Here is a 21,042-nt window from a genome sequence, read left to right as displayed (position 1 = left end):
AGAGTTTAAGTAAGGTACTCAAACTCATGTAGCTCGGAGTGGGGAATGGGAGAGAGACTTGAACCCTGACCTGTGCCTCCTCAAGCCTGTGTGCTGTCTGACCTGTGGAAGTGTGTGCATTAGGCAGGGTAGAGTGCTGGGGGCAGATGAACCACTCAGCTCTCTCCCTACCCTCTGTCTGCAGCCAGATACCAGAGAATTAGGTGTCATAGGCAGGCTGCAAGGGAGGGGCAGCTGGAGGGGACCACTCTGGGTCCTGTCTTTCTGTTAAGATTTATTAGCCATAAAGTGCACCCCACTTTTCCCCTAATGGAAAAGAGCACACCAGCAGAGTCTCTTGGGCAATCCCAGGATTCATCTCTAAGGCACATAATTTGGGCTGGGACAGTCCTCTGCTCTCGGTGTGCTGAAATTTCAGAGTGGAAGTTTGTCGGGGGAGGCTGAGAGAATGGGAGGGTTGGGGGATGTGATTCAACTAATTATAGTACCGACAGGTTTCAGGATTGAGTATTTAACAAGTGCCTCATAAGCACTGTGTGTGCATCATCTCATTTAAGCATCATGAAAACTCTTGAGGTTGAGACTGTCCCCCTCATTTTGTTGATGGAGAAACTGAGCCTTGGAGATGACATGAACTGCCTATAAGTCACTTAGTACATGGCAGTACAGGCATTCAAACTCATGGTTGCTTCCCTCTGAAGCTTGGCCTCCCAGGCACTGACTCTGTGCCTGAGCCAACCCCACAGTCCCCACCTGAACTCTTGTCCCCAAGTCCTCAGCATTTCAGCCACACACTTTGTGCCCCTTCATAAATAAATGTTCATTGGAAATACCAGTGCCACAGCCAGTAACGCAGGCTGCTGAGATGCCATGCTGTGTCCTGGTAATTAAAGCCTTGGTTGCACTGCCGCATTCACAGTGGTCACGGTCCCCAGGCACCCATTCCGTTGAGATGGGAGGGAAGAAGGAACTCGGGGTGAGGATGAGCACACCCTCATGCCTGTCTGCGTGCTAGTGTCCAGTCCTCGCACGAACAACTGTTCTTTATTTCCCTGTGTAACTCTTGCTCTTCCTTGGCGAGCCTCAGCTTAGTCTGAAAAGTCTAAATACAGCCTTTCTCCATCACAAGCTATTTAAGAACAAACTTTGTTACTTTACTTTTCTCAGAGGAGGGGCTGGAAGTAATGTATATACATTACTGTATTTAAATTTATTGTTTTCAGTCATGTCTGACTCTGTGACCCTATGAACTGCAGCACACCAGGCTTCCCTGTCCTTCACTATCTCCCAGAGTTTGCTCAAACTTCTGTCCATTGAGTTGGTAATGCCATCCAACCATCTCATCTTCTGTCATCCCTTTCTCCTCCCTCCTTCAGTCCTTCCCAGCATCAGGGTCTTTTCCAGTGAGTTGGCTCTTCGCATCAGTTGGCCAAAGTATTGGTGCTTCAGCTTCAGTGTTGGTCCTTCCAAGGAATATTCAGGATATTTAAACCAGTCAATCATAAAGTAAATCAATCCTGATTATTCCTTGGAAGGACTGATCCTGAAGCTGAAGCTCCAGTACTTTGGCCACCTGATGCAAAGAATTGACTCATGGAAAAGACCCTGATGCTGGAAAAGATTGAAGGTAGGAGGAGAAGGGGATGGTAGAGGATGAGATGGTTGGATGGTGTCACCGACTCAATGGACATGGGTTTGAGCAGGCTCCGGGAGTTGGTGATGGACGGGGAGGGCTGGCATGCTGCAGTCCTTGGGATTGCAAACAGTTGGACATGACTGAGTGACTGAACTGAACTGAAAATAGATAACCATAAAAATGTAAAATAAAATAGATAACCAGCAAAGACCTTCTGTATAGCACAGGGAACTATGCTCAATATTCTGTAATGGCCTAAATGATTGTTACTTTAGATAGAGGAAAGCTGGATGAGGGAGGGAGGTGGTTCCCCAGGGAGGTGGCCTAAGGAGTCATTTCATTTTTATTTCAGTGGGCTTCTGTGGTGGCTTAGATGGTAAAGAACCTGCAATGTGGGAGACCTGGGTTCGATCCTTGGGTTGGGAAGATACCCTGGAGGAGGGCATGAAAACACACTCCAGTATTCTTGCCTGAAGAATCCCTTGAACAGAGGAGCCTGGCGGGCTACAGTCACAAAGAATTGGACATGATTGAGCGACTAAGCATAGCACAGAACATGATTCTTTAAATTAGAAGAGTAATCCCTCCTCAAACTTGATTTTTCCTTATACAAAGTGCTAGAATATGAAAATTGTTTCCCTTGTCACTTTATGCAACTTGAGAACTCACTGGTCTTTCTGAGGCATAATAGCAAGGTTTAGAACCTGACTAGGAGAAAAAAAGAATTCATGAATGTATGGATGGGATCTGCCACTGGGAAAATGGCTTCTCAGTACCTGAGTGTTCTGGAGGGATGCAAAGCCAATTTATAAATACCTTGTTGAGATTCCAACTTGGCCAAAATCCTGAAAAGTTTCTCATCAGTAAGGCATGGTAAATAAGAATTAATTGCTCAGGCTTCATTATTAAGAACTGTAACATATTATCCATGGTCTTTTTAAAAAAATCCTATCTTCTTAGATAATTTTAGTGGACACGATATTTATACGATTGTTAACAGGTTCATTCTTGACTTTGACTTTTCCCTAATCTTGGTTTTCTGCCACCTAAGGGGCCTCCTTCTCCCTGACACCAATACTACATAATGCTTGGAGCTCTTCCATGGTACATTCTTCTCTTTGGGACCTTTTTCAGGAGCTTCAGCCTACAAGCTGGGGCCAGAGTAGTCCATGTAGCTGTCTTTACCTGTTGTTTGAGATTACTTTTGCCAGGCATATGTTCTGCTATGTTGGGTTATGGAGTTAAATGAGATATGGTCTTTGCCCTCAGAGAGTCTGCAGATTAGCTGGCAAATCAGCAAGTACCTGGATGGGTACCAAAGTAGTCAAGATTCTTTTGATTTCAGGTGATAGAAAATTCAATTCAAACTGATTTAGGACAAAATATAAGGGAGAAAAGATAGATTGGCTCACATAATCTCAAAATACAGAGGGATCTGGTATCAGGCATGGGTGGATCCAGCTACTCACAGGATAAGCACCAGGAACCAGGCTCTTTTCATCTGCATCTGGAAAGTTCTCTCTTCATGGTACAGCTCAATGGCTTCTGGCAGCTACAGTGGAGAGAAAGCTATTGGGAATTTGAGTCACACATGTACTTCTGAAACAGTTACTGTGGTCACAGGGAGTTAATATGCTTGTAAGCCTGGCCTGGATCAAGTGCCCATCCTTAGAGCTGGGAAGAGGGATCAGCCTCACTTGTATTATATCAGGGCCGGGAAGCTTCCAAAGAAAAAATTTGTTATCTGAAGAAGGGGCAACAGAAGCCAGGCAGCTGAACATACCAGGCTCTACTACGTACATAATGGCTGCTACTGCTCCTAAGTCACTTCAGTTGTGCCCGGCTCTGTGTGACCCATAGACGGCAGCCCACCAGGCTCCCCCATCCCTGGGATTCTCCAGGCAAGAACACTGGAGTGGGTTGCCATTTCCTTCTCCAATGCATGAAAGTGAAAAGTGAAAGTGAAGTCGCTCAGTCGTGTCCAACTCTTAGCGACCCCATGGACTGCAGCCTACCAGGATCCTCCGTCCGTGGGATTTCCAGGCAAGAGTACATAATGGCTAGCTTACTCCATACAGTGTCCTTCAGCCTGGTTGGGCATGCTCTAGGGAATATCATTAATCATTGAAAGTGCCTTCCTCCAGCCTGAGCCAGTCTGGGTTAAATAGACCATAATTGTAACCTGCAAAAAACTGACCCAAATTTGTTCTCTATTGCAGTGACCTGGACAGAAATAATATCACTAGGATCACCAAGACGGATTTTGCTGGACTTAAGAACCTCCGCGTCTTGTAAGTAGCATGAGGCTCTCCAGTGCATTTTCACCCTCAGCTCTTCAGCCTCGTGAAATGTCCCACTGCCCTGACATCACATCTTCCAGCGCTGGGCAACTAGAACTCAGCCTTCTGCAGCAGAAAGCCCTGCGTTGCATACCCGGGTTTCCTTCCTCAGCTGTCTCGTTCTGTGTCTCTGTGCTGTGGGCTGGACTAGACTGATGGAAGAAGTCTGTTCTAGTGACAGGGAAAACAGAAGGCGATCCATGAATAAACCATTGTGCCCAGCTTTTAGGATGGCAGCAGGGTCATGTTGGCTCACCATGCTTCCCTTCTGTAGAGGTTATGATGTCTTCTCCAGCCTGTGCATTAAAGAGCAAACCCTTGTCTATGTTCTGAAGTTGCGAGGACTAAGTGGAACAACACATACCTCTTTAGCACGACACCTGGAAAAAGGGAAGTACTAAAAAGAAACATGAGCTCTTCCCGAAAAAAGGAAAAAAAATGTAACGGGTGCATAGAGAATGGAAAAAGTAAGAATTCATTGACTTTTAAGTAGATTTAAGGAAATTGTGAGTAAATTAGAATTAATCAACAACTGTTCTTATTTTGATATTTTTAGAATAACCAGAATGTTGTTGATCCAAAAATAGCTATAATGTAGCCATAAAACTTCAACTTACTACATGAATTTCAACAACTGAAAATATCTGCACATAGAAGAATAGGCTCTCAAAACTTATTCTAGGACTTCCGTTTCGTTGAATACATTGTCCAGTGATAAACAGAAGAAGGCCGACCATATATTAACCTCCTTATCTCATGTCTTTTATCATCATCTTATTAAAGTGGGCATTTTTTACTGTTCTGTTACTTGATATAAGACCAATTATTATTTTATGTAAGAGTATTACACTAATTTTAAATTGGACATTTTGTTAGGATAATTCAACAAAGCTTTCTATTTTATTAAATGTTTTCTGGGCTTTCCTGCAATAGATTTGTAAATTTTTCATGCTGAAAAGAAAAAAAAAAACATCAGTCTGGACAAAAGTTATTTATCTTGTTGCTTAATGGAGAGAAGGGGAGGAAGGAGTGGGGAGTCAGACAGGGTCAGGGCACTTACTGAACACGTGCTGCTGCACAGACAGGTAGGAAGACTTGAGGTGGGCACTGGTGCAGCGGGGGAGCAAGAAATGTTAGGCCTCATTGCTGCATGTCGGACACTTTCACCCACCCCTAAATATGAATGATAAGAAGCTACCTAAATGCATGTCCACTGATGGATCTCAGATGATCAGAAGTACCAGAGAAGAGCCATTGGACCTCTTTCCTTCCTGACTCAGAAGGTGATTTTGACCTGTAAGTGAGGTTCCAGACCAAGAGTGCAGCCTGATGTTTGTTATGTCCTGGAATCTTTACTGGCAGATTTTTACTAGAAGTTGTAGCTAAAGTCTTGGTATCTAAAGCCACCTCCTTCTTTTTACTACCAGCCCTTAATACAGTGCATTTTATTCTGCAGGCCAGAAATAGTAGGTTCTGGTCCTGACTTGGAATTTACTACCCACGTGACCTTGAGCAGATCACTGTACGCTTCTGGGCCTCAGTTTTCTTGTCTGTAAACTAGGGAGTGAATAGTGTATTAGTTTTTGAGGGCTGCTATTACAAAGTCTGTCAGTCATGCCCCACTCTTTGCAACCCCGTAGACTGTAGCCCTCCAGTCTCCTCTGTCCGTGGGACTCTCCAGGCAAGAATACTGGAGTGGGTTGCCATGCCCTTCTCCAGGGGATCTTCCCGACTCAGGGATCAAATCCATGTCTCCTGCATTGCAGGCAGATTCTTTACTGTCTGAGCCACCAGGGAAGCACCATATCCTAGGTGACTTAAACAACAGAAGTTTACGGTCTCACATTTCTGGAGATGAGAAGTCCAGAATCAAGGTGCTGGCAGAGTAAGCTTCTGTCATGGACTGTGGAGGAAGGGTCTAGTGTGGCCTCTCTTCTAACGTCTGGTGGCCTCAGGAGTTTTCTGGCTTTGAGACAGTTGTTTCCAGGTCTCTCCACATTGTCTTCCCTTTAGGCATGTCTATCTCTGTGGCCAAATTTCTCCTTTGTATAAGGATACTTGTCAGATTGGATTAGGGTTCATCCTAATGACCTAACTTTTTTTTTTTTATTTTTTTTATTTTTAAACTTTACAATATTGTATTAGTTTTGCCAAACATCGAAATGAATCCGCCACAGGTATACCCGTGTTCCCCATCCTGAACCCTCCTCCCTCCTCCCCACCCCCACCCTCCCTCTGGGTCATCCCAGTGCACCAGCCCCAAGCATCCAGTACCGTGTATCAAACCTGGACTGGCGACTCGTTTCATACATGATATTATACAGGTTTCAATGCTATTCTCCCAAATCTCCCCACCCTCTCCCTCTCCCACAGAGTCCATAAGACTGATCTATACATCAGTGTCTCTTTTGCTGTCTCTTACACAGGGTTATTGTTACCATCTTTCTAAATTCCATATATATGTGTTAGTATACTGTATTGGTGTTTTTCTTTCTGGCTTACTTCACTCTGTATAATAGGTTCCAGTTTCATCCATCTCATTAGAACTGATTCAAATGTATTCTTTTTAATGGCTGAGTAATACTCCATTGTGTATATGTACCACAGCTTTCTTATCCATTCATCTGCTGATGGGCATCTAGGTTGCTTCCATGTCCTGGCTATTATAAACAGTGCTGCGATGAACATTGGGGTACACGTGTCTCTTTCCCTTCTGGTTTCCTCAGTGTGTATGCCCAGCAGTGGGATTGCTGGATCATAAGGCAGTTCTATTTCCAGTTTTTTAAGGAATCTCCACACTGTTCTCCATAGTGGCTGTACTAGTTTGCATTCCCACCAACAGTGTAAGAGGGTTCCCTATTCTCCACACCCTCTCCAGCATTTATTGCTTGTAGACTTATGGATTGCAGCCATTCTGACTGACGTGAAATGGTACCTCATAGTGGTTTTGATTTGCATTTCTCTGACAATGAGTGATGTTGAGCATCTTTTCATGTGTTTGTTAGCCATCTGTATGTCTTCTTTGGAGAAATGTCTATTTAGTTCTTTGGCCCATTGGCCACGCCATGCCCCCTGCCTTGGAAGCACGGAGTCCTAACCACTGGACCGCCAGGGCAATCATGTAATGACCTCATTTTAACTTGACTACTCAGTAAAGACCCTGTATCCAAATAAGGCCACATTCTGATTTATTGGAAATTAAGTCTTTAACATATGAATTTGGGGAACATACAGTTTGACTCATAAGTAGTTAGAAGTCCTAACCCTCGTAATACCTTATGGTTTTGATGTATTCGTAAACAGTCTGTTTATTCTCACTGAAGCCTGTGGAACATCACTTGCATTGTTTTTTCATGTTTTCCTGATTGAGAAGTAAATATGATGATGATAATAACTGACGTATCTGTGATGCCTTCCACAGACTAAGCTCTGTTACGTAGTTACTAATGCTTATCTGCCCAGAGGAAACAGAGGCACAGATAGCTTAAGTGGTCCCAACTCTGCAGAGCAGGGAACGGAAGGAGGGGGACTCAGAAGCCAGAATGTGTGCTTTCTAACCTCCATGCAGTGCCTCTGTTCGTTTATGTTATAGAAAGTTCGGGAAACCAGCAAGGTAATAGCCTAGCCATTTATAAATGCAGCACTGGCATGCAGGTGACTGAGCCGAGCTCCCCCGAGCACCAGGGGGCGGGGTGCTGGGACCCAAGCACTGGGCCTCCAGCTAGCAGGTGCTGCTCCCTCCACATGTTCTCTGGTCTTGGGCCAGTATACCGTCCTCCCACCATCCCCGGGGGGGAAGGCCCTACCCTCTGTCAAGTCTTTCTTTTGCCCCAAGCAGTCATGTGTCTGTCAAATGACTGGCAGCTCTGACAAGTGTGTGGATCAGAATTGAGATTGGGATAAAGGTGGGGGAGTTTCATGGCTCAGTGTTAAGGTGATTTTTATTTAAGAGATATAGGCAGTAAACTGCTGATTCCAGATCATTTACCAGCTTAAAGAAGAGACATTCCTCTATTTTTTCCATTTCTTTCTCTTGCATCTGTGGGAGATTTCCTTTCATACAAGTCAGAAATCACAGCTAATGCTTCATTTTTCTAACAAAGTCAAAAATAATGCTTTGATTTTCTTACCATTACATCAGAAAGATGTAATAAAAATTCCAATTTCCATATCTGCTGTCTGCAAATAGAAAGTTTAAAATAATCACAAAAGATCATATTAATATCCTCTGGATGGTCTACAAGTTTCCTTTGACCACAGTTTATCTTTGCAGTTAATTGGTACATTCTTCTTATTTTGATAAGCTGTGCCAAAATCCCCCCCTCCCCTCACCTCCTAGACTCTGTTAATGCACTGTGTTTCATTATCTTCCTTAGCAGCTCAAAGACAATCCATTCAAGTGGCCCTTTATTAGTGTGAAAGAATCTGCTGCGTGGAATAGCTGAAATGTTTTCTAACTCACACCAATAAAATATCCTGACGTTTAAACCATATTTCCTCTCAATCTATTCTTTTTAGCTGAGTAACCTAGACAACTATCTTTTTTGAAAAACTTTCATCACACCTTGGCATATTTCCTGTATCTGTTTCTTATTTACAGTTTGTTGTGAGCCAGAAAAGACTCAATCGTCTTGAATAATTTGAGCCTACCATCCATTTCCATGCAGAACTGTTAATAGAGTGCAGGTGAATGGACGAAGGCAGATAAAATGGAGATTGGGGAACTTTGGCTTCATCTAGAGGCAATTTTCCCCAAAAAAGTATGTTCAAGGAGAAGATACAAGCATTGCCTATAACAGTTGTTTCCTCCAAGGGGCGGGAATAGGCAAAGGTCTCTTCTGGTGTTATCAGTTATATTCTCTTTCTTAGTAGTCTGTTGCAAGAGCTCTGCTATGCCCACAGTGTGGGAACCAGCTTTATCCCAAATGGGGTTAATAAAATAGTTAAACTCCACCCCAGCCATCATCACGTGGGGGCGATTTCCGATTCTGATCCAATGTTAAAACTAAAAAAATAACAATGCCGAAAGAGCCGAAGATGAACACAACCCCTGTCCCTCTTATTCAGAACAGATTCAAGCCACAGTCAGCCCTTCTGGGTGTCCAGCCTTGCCTGGATCCCCTGGCTCCTGTAGCTGGTCAGTGAAATGAGAGTGATAGCAACGGTTAGTGCACTCTCCTCAACTGCCTGGAAGTCTAGGCAGGATGTTCGCAGCACACTCCTTCAGTGATTCATTGATTCATCACACCTTGGTTATTTATTGAGCCTTTAAAAACCAGGTACTAGGCTGGATCCTGAAAGGTCTAGGAAGAAGGTCCAGAAGAGGCCCAAACTACCTGAGGAGACATCAATGAAGATTTGTTTGCAAAACTGTGGGTGAGGTTAAGAGAAACCAGGATGAGTTGGTGCAGCTCCCTGGGGCTAGCAGCCATCACTAGCATCCTTTGAGCCTCAAGGAACAGTGGGAGGAAGTGGTTACCTGAGCCCCGCAAAGGAAGGACTGCCAGTTAGCACTTGAGCTCTTAGGTAGAGAAACACAGCCAACTTGGAATGATCTGGCTGAGGGGGAGTTGGAATCTATCTCCCCACCTCCCTCACTCTTCTTCCAGCCACTCATCTCCTTCCTCTGGCTGAACCCCATAGGTAACCCAGAGTCAAGGACGCTTCTCGATGAAGACAGTATAGTAAGTTTGCTGCTGCCGCTGCTAAGTCGCTTCAGTCGTGTCCGACTCTGTGCGACCCCATAGACGGCAGCCCACCAGGCTGTCCCGTCCCTGGGATTCACCGGGCAAGAACAATGGAGTGGGTTGCCATTTCCTTCTCTAAGTAAGTTGTCTACTCCCCTACGTAAGAACAAATTCTGTTCCGAGAGCACTTCTGTAAGCCCTGTTTCTGCTTCCCAGCTGGTGCTGGTGATAAAGAACCTGCTTGCTGGGACTTTCCTGGTCAGTGGCTGAGACTCTGCACTCCCAATGCTGGGAGCCCGGGTTCGATCCCTGGTCAGGGAACTAGATCCGACATGCCACATGCCGTAACTAAGACCCAGCACAGCCAAGTAAATGAAAAGAAAAAGAACCCTCCTGCCAGTGCAGGAGAGGTAGACACTCAGCTTCAATCTGTGGACTGGGAAGATGCCCTGGAGGAGGGCGTGGCAACCCACTCCAGTGTTCTTGCCTGGAGAATCCCATGGACAGAGGTGCCTGGTGGGCAATACTCCGTAGGGTGGCAGAGTCGGACACAACTGAAGTGGCCTAGCACACACCAACAAAGTTGGTCTAGGTACCCAACTAACAGAATCAGCTATATAGTACTGCACTGTAATAGGTTTATAATAGTTTTCACACAAATAATACATGACAGACAAAAAATAAAACATGTTTAATCTTACAGTATACTCCTTGAAAAGCACAGTGTACAGTGCAGCATCTGGCATACAGCAACTGGCATCAGGTGAACGAGCAAGAAGAGTTACTGACGGGAAGAGGGAGAGGAGGGGGATGGTAGAGCTGGAGGACCATCGGCAGCAGGAGGTGGAGGGCACGCTGCCGTTTCACTCCCGCCTCGTGTGACTGGACACACGAACACATGTCCGCACGTTTGAAAGTTTACAACTTGAAGCTCTGTGTGTAGAGAACTTACTGTAAAACTGAGCCTGCTAGGGCTTGACCAGGGAGGAGAAGGGGTAGGTATCCAACCGTCTCTTCTAGTTCCCTTTCTGAAATAAACTGGTAGTGTTAGAGTAATTAGGACAGAAGTAAGAGATTCCTCATGGGAGGTTGGAGTTAGACTCCTTTAGAAACCCTGAGGGAGCGTGACACTCAGCCACCTTAGTGTTGCTCCTTGTAGCGACTGAGAAGTAGTGACAGCAGACTCGGTGATGGATTGATTGACAGTAAAAGCCCAGCTGAACAAACCCTCGGTAACTCACACTGCACTGGTCCCCGTTTAGCAAGAGGTGCTAGTGAGTCTTTTAGTATTCCAAGGCTCTCCTTGCCATGTGGCAGGATGGGAAAGAAAGAGAAGGGAAGGAAAAGAACATTTATTAAGCCTCTGATTGTACTCCAGATCCTGGGCAAGATCATTTATACACTTTTTCCACTTTTAATCTCACAAGGACTTAGTTTGTGTGTGTGATTTTACAAATGAGGAAGCTGAGTCTCTGAGAGGTTGACTAGACAGTCCAGTATCACACCGTCAGTTAATGAAAAAGCTGGAAAGGGATTCTCAACCAAATTTGAGAAGCACACCAGACTGGGAGGGAGAGCATACCATGTGGCATTATATGCATAATTTCTCCTCGGACGAGTCTAAGCTTAGCCTTTCTACTCCTTGGAGCCCATGCATTTTAAGCAAGGAGCCTATATGAGGCCAGCCTACAGGGTCAGGAATAACATCAATGTGTGAATCCCAGTGGATGAGGATTCTGGCCAGCTGTTCGTGTGCTGTGCTGTGCTTAGTCACTCAGTTGTGTCTGACTGTTTGTGACCTCATGGACTGTAGCCCGCCAGGCTCCTCTGTCCTTGGGGATTCTCCATGCAAGAATACTGGAGTGGGTAGCCTTTCCCTTTTCCAGGGGATCTTCCCAACCCAGGGATCGAACCCAGGTCTCCTGCATTGCAGGCAGATTCTTTACTGTCTGAACCACCAGGGAAGCCAAGGAATACTGGAGTGGGTAGCTGATCCTTTTTCCAGGGGATCTTCCCCAACCCAGGAATCAAACTGGGGTCTCCTGGTTGCAGGCGGATTCTTTACCAGCTGAGTTACAAGGAAAGCCCCAGCTATTCAAATTGGAAAATATAAGCTGATTTTCCTAAAAGGGTTTCTTTTGTAGGGTGTGTATATGTGTGTATACTATCCTGAATTTTAATTGTTTGCAACAATTTCACAAACATGTAAAATATCATTGAACCCAAAGCAAATAGCTCCATCACTGTGGTAGTCAGAAACTTCATGTGTCCTGGACTAGCCTTCTCTTTGATGTAAAATCAGTGTGTGCCCAAGGTCCTCTTGAGTGTTTTATTCATACACTAAGTCTGTGAAGTGGCTGCTGTGCTGGGAACCTGTGTTAGGGCTGGCACTGTGAAGATGAATGGCAGACCTTACCTTCTTTGTTCTTAGGCATCGTGAGGAAGATTACTTGGAAATAAACACAAAGCCCTGAGTGTTAAGCCTGAGAAGTGCAGAGGGTTATGAAATATCTCAGAGGTGGAGGGCTGGCATGCATGGAGTAATTTTTGAAGTGAAAACCAAGCTTCTCCAAGGCTATTCTTCCTTCCTTCTGCTTCTCCTTCAGGTGCCTCAGGGCGCCTCTCCTTCTGCCTCATCCAGAGGAACATACAGCCCTTTGAAAACTCTCACCTTCCAAAGAAACATCTTCAGCCACAATTGCATCCTCGCGAAGTCCCATTCGACCACCAGGGGCAGCCGTGGATGGAAACTGCAGCCTCATCTCTTCTCTTCCCTACTGTTCAGCTAGTTCATTTTAAGCTGCCTTTTTTTTTTTTTTTTTTAAGTTTAGGGGAAGAAATGTTTCATTGTACATTCAATTCTCAGGATATGCCACATGCATGAATCAAACTTTTAATCATCTGCTTGAAGGGCTTTGGAGATGGGTAGAGTTCGTGACTGGGGAGACCTAGCTTTTGTGACCATCGCCTTCACGTTGGGAGCAGACGGGCCCGGGGCAGGTGGACTTCCTGGCACAGGGAGGCACACCCAACGGTAGCTTCAGCCTTTCTTCGAGGTGACCCAGAGACGAAGTGAGCAGAGAAAGCCCTTTCAATGAAGTATTTTTGAATCTTCGGAGGAGGGAGCTCCGAGGGAAGAGATGCTGAATATATGTGTGGTTTTCTTTTTTTTATAAGAAGCAGCTTTTACCTCTTCTTTTTCTGTATAACATCCTGCAGTGCTTAGAGAGGGGAGGACATTTGCTGAGAACATTCTTAAAATAGAGGCATGGAAACCAATCTGTCAGGTAGAAGTGTGCAGGCGGCGAAACCCTGGTTACCGTGGCACCAAGCTGGGATGTGAAGTATCTTGTCCCACCAGACTGATCCCGGCTGCGGGGGAGGGGTGGGCATCAGAGGGTCACGGGAGGGGCTGAGTGACCATGCCCACATGGCCCTAAGCCTAGTACGAGAATCCGTGAGCCTTGTTCTTCCTTGACCAATGCTACCTCTTTGGTTCCAGGCATCTGGAAGACAACCAGGTCAGCGTCATCGAGAGAGGTGCCTTCCAGGATCTGAAGCAGCTGGAGCGATTGTAAGTACACACAGCCCCCTTTCTTGAAAAGCCTTATTTGTTTGTAAATTGGCTTCATTGTGGCCTCTCTAAGGAAAAAAAAAAAAAAAAAGAAGCTCCAATGTTTAATAAAATGTTTGCTATTATATTTAGAGCATATTGGATGCCTGTTAAAGAGACACTGAGATCCACTTAATCTTTTTTTTCTTTAAAAGATGCTAGAATTGGCATCTGGAGCTTGTTTTTCTGCCTCCCGGCCTTGAGCTGTCTCTGGGTAGCTGTGCGTGGGGCTGGTTCCTGCCCAAGCCTCAGCCTTCCCTCTAGTGGGTGAAGAAGTTTGTTGAATATATGTGTGGGATAACCACAGTTGGTTATCCCTGCCGTGGAGACCAGCATCAGACGCTCCCTGTTCCTGTGCAGGGGGGAAGGCTCCCTCCTCAGGCCCTGTCTTTCAGGCCTCTCTGTCCCACTAACCTGGGAGAAGACGGACAGGTGGGGTGGGCCTGCGCCTCCTCTGAGGGAGCATCAGCCCATGTCAGGAAGCCCCCATACTTCCAGGAGAGATTGTGTTGCCAGTGGTTTAAAAATAGCCCACTGTTCTGACTCTGTCAGAGGGAGAGAATGAAAGGGAGTGGAGATGGGAGATGGATGGAGCCTCCATTTGTTCTGTTAATGCTTTTGCAGAAAACTCTTGGGTCACCATGATGAGGAGTCTCCTCAGATAGTTGAGTGGGCAGCTTCACCTTTCCTTGGTTAATCACATCTGGCAGCTCATAGCATCTGGATATTTGCTTTGTGCCGTTGGAGAGGGGATTGTCCCCAAGAGCACTCAGTCGCGCTGGTGGGTGGCTCTTTCTATGCTTCCTTCTGTATCCCGGTTGACCTGATATTTCAGCCTCCTTCATTCAGGGGGCGAGGCTGTAGCAGCTCACTGCTCCTCCAACTTACCTGGAAGGATGTTCCCAATTTACCTGTCTTGTCTCTAGCGATGGGCCTGCCAACAACTGGTTAGCTTTGTGATTTGCCTTCTTTTCCCTTGGAGTCATTCTATGTAGGGTGACCTGAGAAAGGGAAGGGACATTACCCAGCAAAATCCTTACTCCCCACTCTGTGGTATGAACTGTCTCATTCATTGTTTTCCTTCCAGGTCAAAGGTTAACGTATGTTCCACTGTTGTTGGTTTGAAAATAGGACATTAATTTCTTACAAGGGAAAATAGATTAAAAAAAAAAAAAAGAATGTTGCCACTGTTTATACCTTTGACAGTGACAGTGTTAGTCGCTCAGTTGTGTCCAACTCTTTGTGACCCCCACGGACTGTAGCTCACCACCTCTTCTGTCCATGGAATTCTCCTGGCAAGAATACTGGAGTGAGTTGCCATTCCCTTCTCCAGAGCATCTTCCTGACCCAGGGATCAAACGCAGGTCTTCTGCATTCCAGACAAATTCTCTACTGTCTTAGCCACCAGGGCTTCATTTCTTAAAATTTTAACTCTTCTCCTTATTTAGACCAAGGAAAAAAATAAAATATTTGTTGAACTTGCTTCCTTTGTATGAAGTACTCAACGTTTATATGGATGAATAAATACAAAATCCTTTGTCATGAGGCCACTTCTTGCTTATTCTTCTGATTAGAAGTGTAAATAAATTCCCAATTCATTAATTTCATGGTTGCTGGGAAGGAACTAATAGAGTACTTTGGACACGCTGGGAATTGGGCCAGTACATTACATACTATCTGTTATTGTATCCCCACAAAATTCCTGTGAGGTGTGATTACCCTCATTGTGTAGATGAAGAAACAGAGGCTGAGGGCGATGAAGCCAAAGGATTGCGAGAGGGAGCCAAGATTCAAAGCCACATCTGTCTGACATCAAAGCCCACCTCCTTTCATATTTCTGTGCTGCAGACATGAGATGAAGTGTGATCTTTAGCAATGGCCCTGCAAACAGCCTCTCACATACCCACTGAACTCTGGGGAATATCGGTGGAATAGTCTAGAAAAAGGCACTTTTCTTTGGCTTGGTGAGTATGGCTGAAATATCTTGCATGTCTGGGGGACTAAGAGGATTCCAGTTGTAGGGTAAGCCTGGCTGTTTCTCTCCTCTGCTGTATTAGGAAGGTCATCTAGCTGTTGTACTAGATAAACACTCAAATTTCACAGCTTTACAGGGTGGAAGTTTACTTCTCATTCATAGCAAACCCAGTGTGGGCATTCCTGGTTGCTGGGCTTTGCTCCTCCAAGGGGAGACTTCGAGACAAGGACTCCTTCTGCTTCTCCACTCTGCCATTTCTAAATCTTGGCTTCTGAGGTACCATTATTTGTCTGCATCAAGCCACTGGACGGGAAAACAGTAGGGAGGACTGCGAGTGGGAGGTTTACATGGGAAAGAACTGGAAAGACTACATATTACTTCTGCTGTTAGATGCCTTGGGTTGAAACTCAGCCACATGGCCACAGGGGAGGCTGAGAAAACTGTTGAGCTATACGTGCTGTAAGTAGGAGAAACAGGCTTAGCGAACAGCAGATCATCTCTGACTTCTGTTGCAAGTGAGTGGAAAAACACTTGGTCAAGGGGAAGAGTGGAAGTAGAGGCAGCTGGACTAGTATGCACAGCTGGACAGGCTCCCTCACTGAAGGCCTTTCAGCATCAGGGTGTGTGTGTGTGTGTGTGTGTGTGTGTGTGTGTGTGTGAGAAAGAGAGAGAGAGAGATGGCTAGTGCGTCTTGACTAGTGATGATCGGGTTTGGGATGTCCAGTCTGCCCCCAGTGTATTTGCTGTTAATAACGAAAGAGGCAGATGGCTGCTTGTGCCATCGCATCCCTAGTCTTTGAAAGGAAGTGAAAGTCAAGTGTTCGTTGCTCAGTCATGTCCGACTCTTTGTGACCTAATGGGCTGTAGCCCACCAGGCTCTTCTGGTGTCCGTGGGATTTTCCCGCAAGAATACTTGGAATCCACTGAAGTGGATTTCCATTCCCTTCTCCAGGGGATCTTCCCAACTGCTGGCTTAATTTACCTCTGTCTCTGTATTTCATAGTAGAATAATCTTTATGGATCATACTCTAAAAAGGAGGCTGAAAATTGTAACATTTTTGTAATGTTTATTTTCATTTGAGATGGTCATTATTGGTGTCATCTCTTTCAGGGATTATGGGGAAAAGGGAGAGAATTCTATCCTTCAGGTCTCTGCGGAGAGGAATTCTCTCTTTCTCCATGAAAAGACCCTTGCTCAGATTCGGTGAGGTGCTCCTTCCCTCGTGACTACACATGTTGGCCCGTATCATAGCCTTTATGCCATATTTCAATTTCTTATTTGCCTGATCGTCTATCCCCAGAACTATGAGTATGTTGAATGAGGAATTGCATTCCATCTAACTGTTACTCTCAAAGCCTTGTGCAAAGCATGATACTAACAGTAAACACTTGTAGTGCTTACTCATCAAATACAGTGGTTTTGAACTGGGACCAGTTTTTCCTGCCAGAGGACCCCTGGCGATGTCTGGAGACGTCCTTCCTTATTACAACTGCAGGATGCTGACAACATATAATGACTAGAAGTCAGGAGTTCTGCTGAACAACCTACAATGTATAGAATAGCTCCCAGAACAAAGAATTACCCAGCCCAAAATGTTGTTACTGCTGAGGTTAAGAATCTCTCTTCTTTCCCTGTTATGCATCAGATGCCATTTTAGTAATGATATAGGCCATCTCATTGAATCCATATAACATTATGAGGTTAGAATGATCACATTCCTGATGTGAAAAAATATAAAATTCAAAGCATTGACTAAATATGCTTATTCTAAATCTAATAGCTAGAGCTTGCTTCTGATTTTGAGGAAGTATACAGGATAGGGGAGCAAGTTTTTAAATAAACCCAGGAGAAAACAAGTAAATCCTGTGAACATTCTACAAGATAACTGCCCTGATCTGTTCAAAAAGTCAGTGTTATGAAGGAGATGGGATTTGACTGTTCTACGTTAGAAGCAGCTTAGGGTAGAAAAAGGAGTACAAAAATTGGGAAGGTCAATGGAGTTTAAGTGTTTGAAGATCTTTGAATTATGCAGAAAGTGATAGTGGTGCTGATGTTTATTGCTTTATTAAATGAAGGATGCATATTAAAATCTGTAAGATAGCTATTAAAAAGGATAGTTAAAAAATATAACTTAGTAGGGGGAGAAATGATACCAAAAAATGTGGCTAATTCAAATAAGGGATAAAGGGAAAGAAAAAGGGACACAGAATAAAATGAGACAAAGAAAACAAATATTAAGATGATGTATTTAAATACAAATATATCATGATTATTTTGTATGACAATGATTAATACTTTAAAAGACACAGATTGTCAGGATGGATTAAAAGAAAACAATAATTATGTGATTCTTCTAAAAGAGGAACATTAGGCAAAAAGAGAGAAAAGTGAAAGTGAAAGGATAGACAATGACCCTGTAAGGACACTAACCAGTAGAAGGCTGAGGTGGCTAAGTTAACACAGATGAAATGAACTTCACAACAAGAAACATGAATGGGGGTAAAGTTTCATAATGATAAAGGAGTGAATCAATCAGGAAGGCGCAGCAGACCTGCACTGGACATACTGTTGCGTGTAGTATGCATGTGTGTGCGAGTGGTTGTCACTCTCTAAGTTGTGTTCCACTTCTTTGCAACCCCGTAAACTATATAGCAAGCCGGACTTCCCTGTCCTTTACTATCTCCAGGAGTTTGCTCAACCTCATGCCCAGTGAGTCAGTGAGGCCATCTAACCACCTCATCATCTGTCACCTTGTTCTCCTCTTGCTGTCAGTCTTTCCCAGCATCAGGATCTTTCCCAATAAGTTGGCTCTTTGCATCAGGTGGCCAAAGTGTGGCAGGTCCAGCATCAGTCCTTCCAATGAATATTCAGGACTGATTTCCTTTAGGATGGGATGGTTTGATCTTGCTGTCCAAGAGACTCTTAAGAGTCTTCTCCAGCACCACAGTTCGAAAGCATCCATTCTTTGGTGCTCAGCCTTCTTTGTGGTCTAACTCTCACATCCATACCTGACTACTAGAAAAGCCATAGCTTTGACTATATAGACCTTGGTAGGTAAAGTGATGTCTCTGCTTTTTAATATGCTGTCTAGGTTGGTCCGGAGAAGGTAATGGCAACCCACTCCAGTACTCTTGCCTAGATAATCCCATGGATGGAGGAGCCTGGTAGGTTGCAGTCCATGGGGTCCTGAAGAGTCGGACACCACTGAGCGACTTCACTTTCACTTTTCACTTTCATGCATTAGAGAAGGAAATGGCAACCCACTCCAGTGTTCTTGCCTGCAGAATCCCAGGGATGGCAGAGTCTGGTGGGCTGCCATCTATGGGGTCGCACAGAGTCGGACATGATTGAAGCGATTTAGCAGCAGCAGCAGCAGGTTGGTCATAACTTTTCTTTCAAGGAGCAAGCGTCTTTTAATTTTGTGACTGCAGTCACCATCCACAGTGATTTTGGAGTCCAGGAAAATAACATCTGTCACTGTTTCTGCTTTTTCCCCCATCTATTTGCCATGAAGTGATGGGACTGCATGCCATGATCTTAGTTTTATAAATGTTGAGTTTTAAGCCAAATTTTTCACTCTCCTCTTTCACCTTCATCAAGAGGCTCTTTAGTTTCTTTTTGCTTTCTGCCTTGTCTGAGGTTGTTGATATTTCTCCTGGCAATCTTGATTCTAGCTGTGCTTCATCCAGCCCGGCATTTTGCATAATGTACTCTGCATATAAGTTAAATAAGCAGGGTGACAATATACAGCCTTGATGTACTCTTTTCCCAGTTTTGAACCAGTCTGTTGTTCCATATATGCTAAGTGCAAAGTTGCTTCAGTCGTGTCCAACTCTGTGCGACCCCATAGACGGCAGCCCACCAGGCTCCCCCGTCCCTGGGATTCTCCAGGCAAGAACACTGGAGTGGGTTGCCATTTCCTTCTCCAATGCATGAAGTGAAAAGTGAAAGTGAAGTTGCTCAGTCGTGTCCGACTCTTCGCGACTCCATGGACTGCAGCCTACCAGGCTCCTCCATCCATGGATTTTCCAGGCAAGAGCACTGGAGTGGGGTGCCACTGCCTTCTCCTGTTCCATGTATAGTGTATATTAAATCCATATTCTGAAAATACAGAAAACAAATATTGACAAAACTAAATGGATAATCATTTAAGATAATCATTTAAGATAAGGTCCTTTAATTGATGAACAGGCAGAGAAAATTGTTAGTAACAGTATAGAATATTTTAATGACAAGGTTTACAAACCTGACCTACTTGAAACAAAGAGAACAATGCAACCAGGAAGTGTAGAATAACCATTTATTCAGGTTCGTGTAGAACTTTTATGAAATACTGGTCTGGAAAGCAGATCTCAACAATTATCAAAGTATAAAATCATAAGGAGCATTTTCTCTGACCACAGTAGAAATACAGAAATCAACAACAAAAAAAACAGTAAGTAGAAATTTTCAAAATATTTAGAAACTGAATGATATTCCTGTAAATAATCTGTGAGTCAAAAAACATTTCGATGGACATTGGAAGATATATTTTTTAGAATGTTAATAAACATCCAGTATATCACAAAGTATGGATTGCAGCCAAAGTCATGCCTAGAGGAAAATGTATAGCCTTTAAGTATATTATTTGATTTATGTATAGTACCTATTTAAAATGAAGTAAGATTAAAATCTTTATTAAAATACCTTTATTAAGATGTAAGGAGCATCTCCCTTTCCCTGTGGTAAAGAATCTGCCTGCCAATGCAGGATGCAGAGAGACACAGGTTTGATCCCTGGGTTGGGAAGATGCCCTGGAATAGGAAATGGCAAACCACTCCAGTATTCTTGCCTAGAAAATTCCATGGACGGAGAAGCCTGGTGGGCCACAGTCCACGGGGTCACAAAGAGTCGGACATGACTGAGTGCTGTGAGCACACAAGGAGCTGGAGAAAGCAGAAGGGAGAAAATGAGCGATAGCAGGGGCGTGTGACGCAGGGGCGTGTGGCACAGGGGCGTGTGGCGCAGGGGCGTGTGGCGCAGGGGCGTGAGACGCAGGGGCGTGTGGCGCAGGGGCGTGTGGCGCAGAAAGCCTTGAAAAGCAGCCTTTCATTCCTGAAAAAATGATAAAAACCAACAAGGCTTATTAGAAAGCAAAACAGAAGGAAGACTAAATTACTGATATGCAGGATAAAATGAGGGACATGAGTACAGATTTTCAAAGATTAAAATGATAGAGCAAATTTTGAAGAACTTTATTTCAAGGATTTTAGAGATTAAATGAAATTAAAAACTAAAACAAGAAGTAGAAAATATACATAACCCTACCACAAGGAGATCCAACCAGTCCATTCTAAAGGAGATCAGCCCTGGGTATTCTTTGGAAGGACTGATGCTGAAGCTGAAACTCCAGTACTTTGGCCACCTCATGAGAAGAGTTGCCTCATTGGAAAAGACTCTGATGCTGGGAGGGATTGGGGGCAGAAGGAGAAGGGGACGACAGAGGATGAGATGGCTAGATGGCATCACCGACTCGAAGGACGAGAGTTTGAACTCTGGGAGTTGGTGATGGACAGGGAGGCCTGGCGTGCTGTGATTCATGGGGTCTCAAAGACTCAGACATGACTGACCGACTGAACTGAATTGGACTGAAAATCTAATTAAACCTTTAATTTAAATTAAATTAAATAAGCCTTTAATTTAATCTAAGTATTTCCCTAAGAACTGTCTAAGCTCAAGTAAATTGTACCAAAGTTTTAAGAAATAAATAGTATCAATTTAACATAAACCCATTTTATAAAGAAAATCAACT

General features: G+C 44.3%; 1 protein-coding gene across 4 annotated transcripts in view; it reads left to right on the top strand.

The window, feature by feature from the left end:
- SLIT3 (slit guidance ligand 3) overlaps positions 1–21,042 on the top strand; it is a 758,707-nt gene that overhangs the window by 89,532 nt on the left and 648,133 nt on the right. For 3 of the 4 annotated variants that reach the window (XM_059878791.1, XM_024981391.2, XM_059878790.1), the window contains exons 2-3: positions 3,856–3,927; positions 13,165–13,236. The exons of the other annotated variant lie outside the window; for it this stretch is intronic. Coding sequence is in view for 2 of the 3 variants with exons in the window: in XM_024981391.2 (XP_024837159.1) it covers positions 3,856–3,927; positions 13,165–13,236 (144 nt within the window). In the remaining variant the exon portion in view is untranslated. The remainder of the gene's footprint in view (positions 1–3,855; positions 3,928–13,164; positions 13,237–21,042) is intronic. 4 annotated transcript variants of the gene reach the window in all.

This window comes from Bos taurus, chromosome 20 (genome assembly GCF_002263795.3).
Source record: "Bos taurus isolate L1 Dominette 01449 registration number 42190680 breed Hereford chromosome 20, ARS-UCD2.0, whole genome shotgun sequence".
NCBI classification, from domain to species: Eukaryota; Metazoa; Chordata; class Mammalia; order Artiodactyla; family Bovidae; genus Bos; species Bos taurus.
This window is presented reverse-complemented; position numbering and strand designations above follow the sequence as displayed.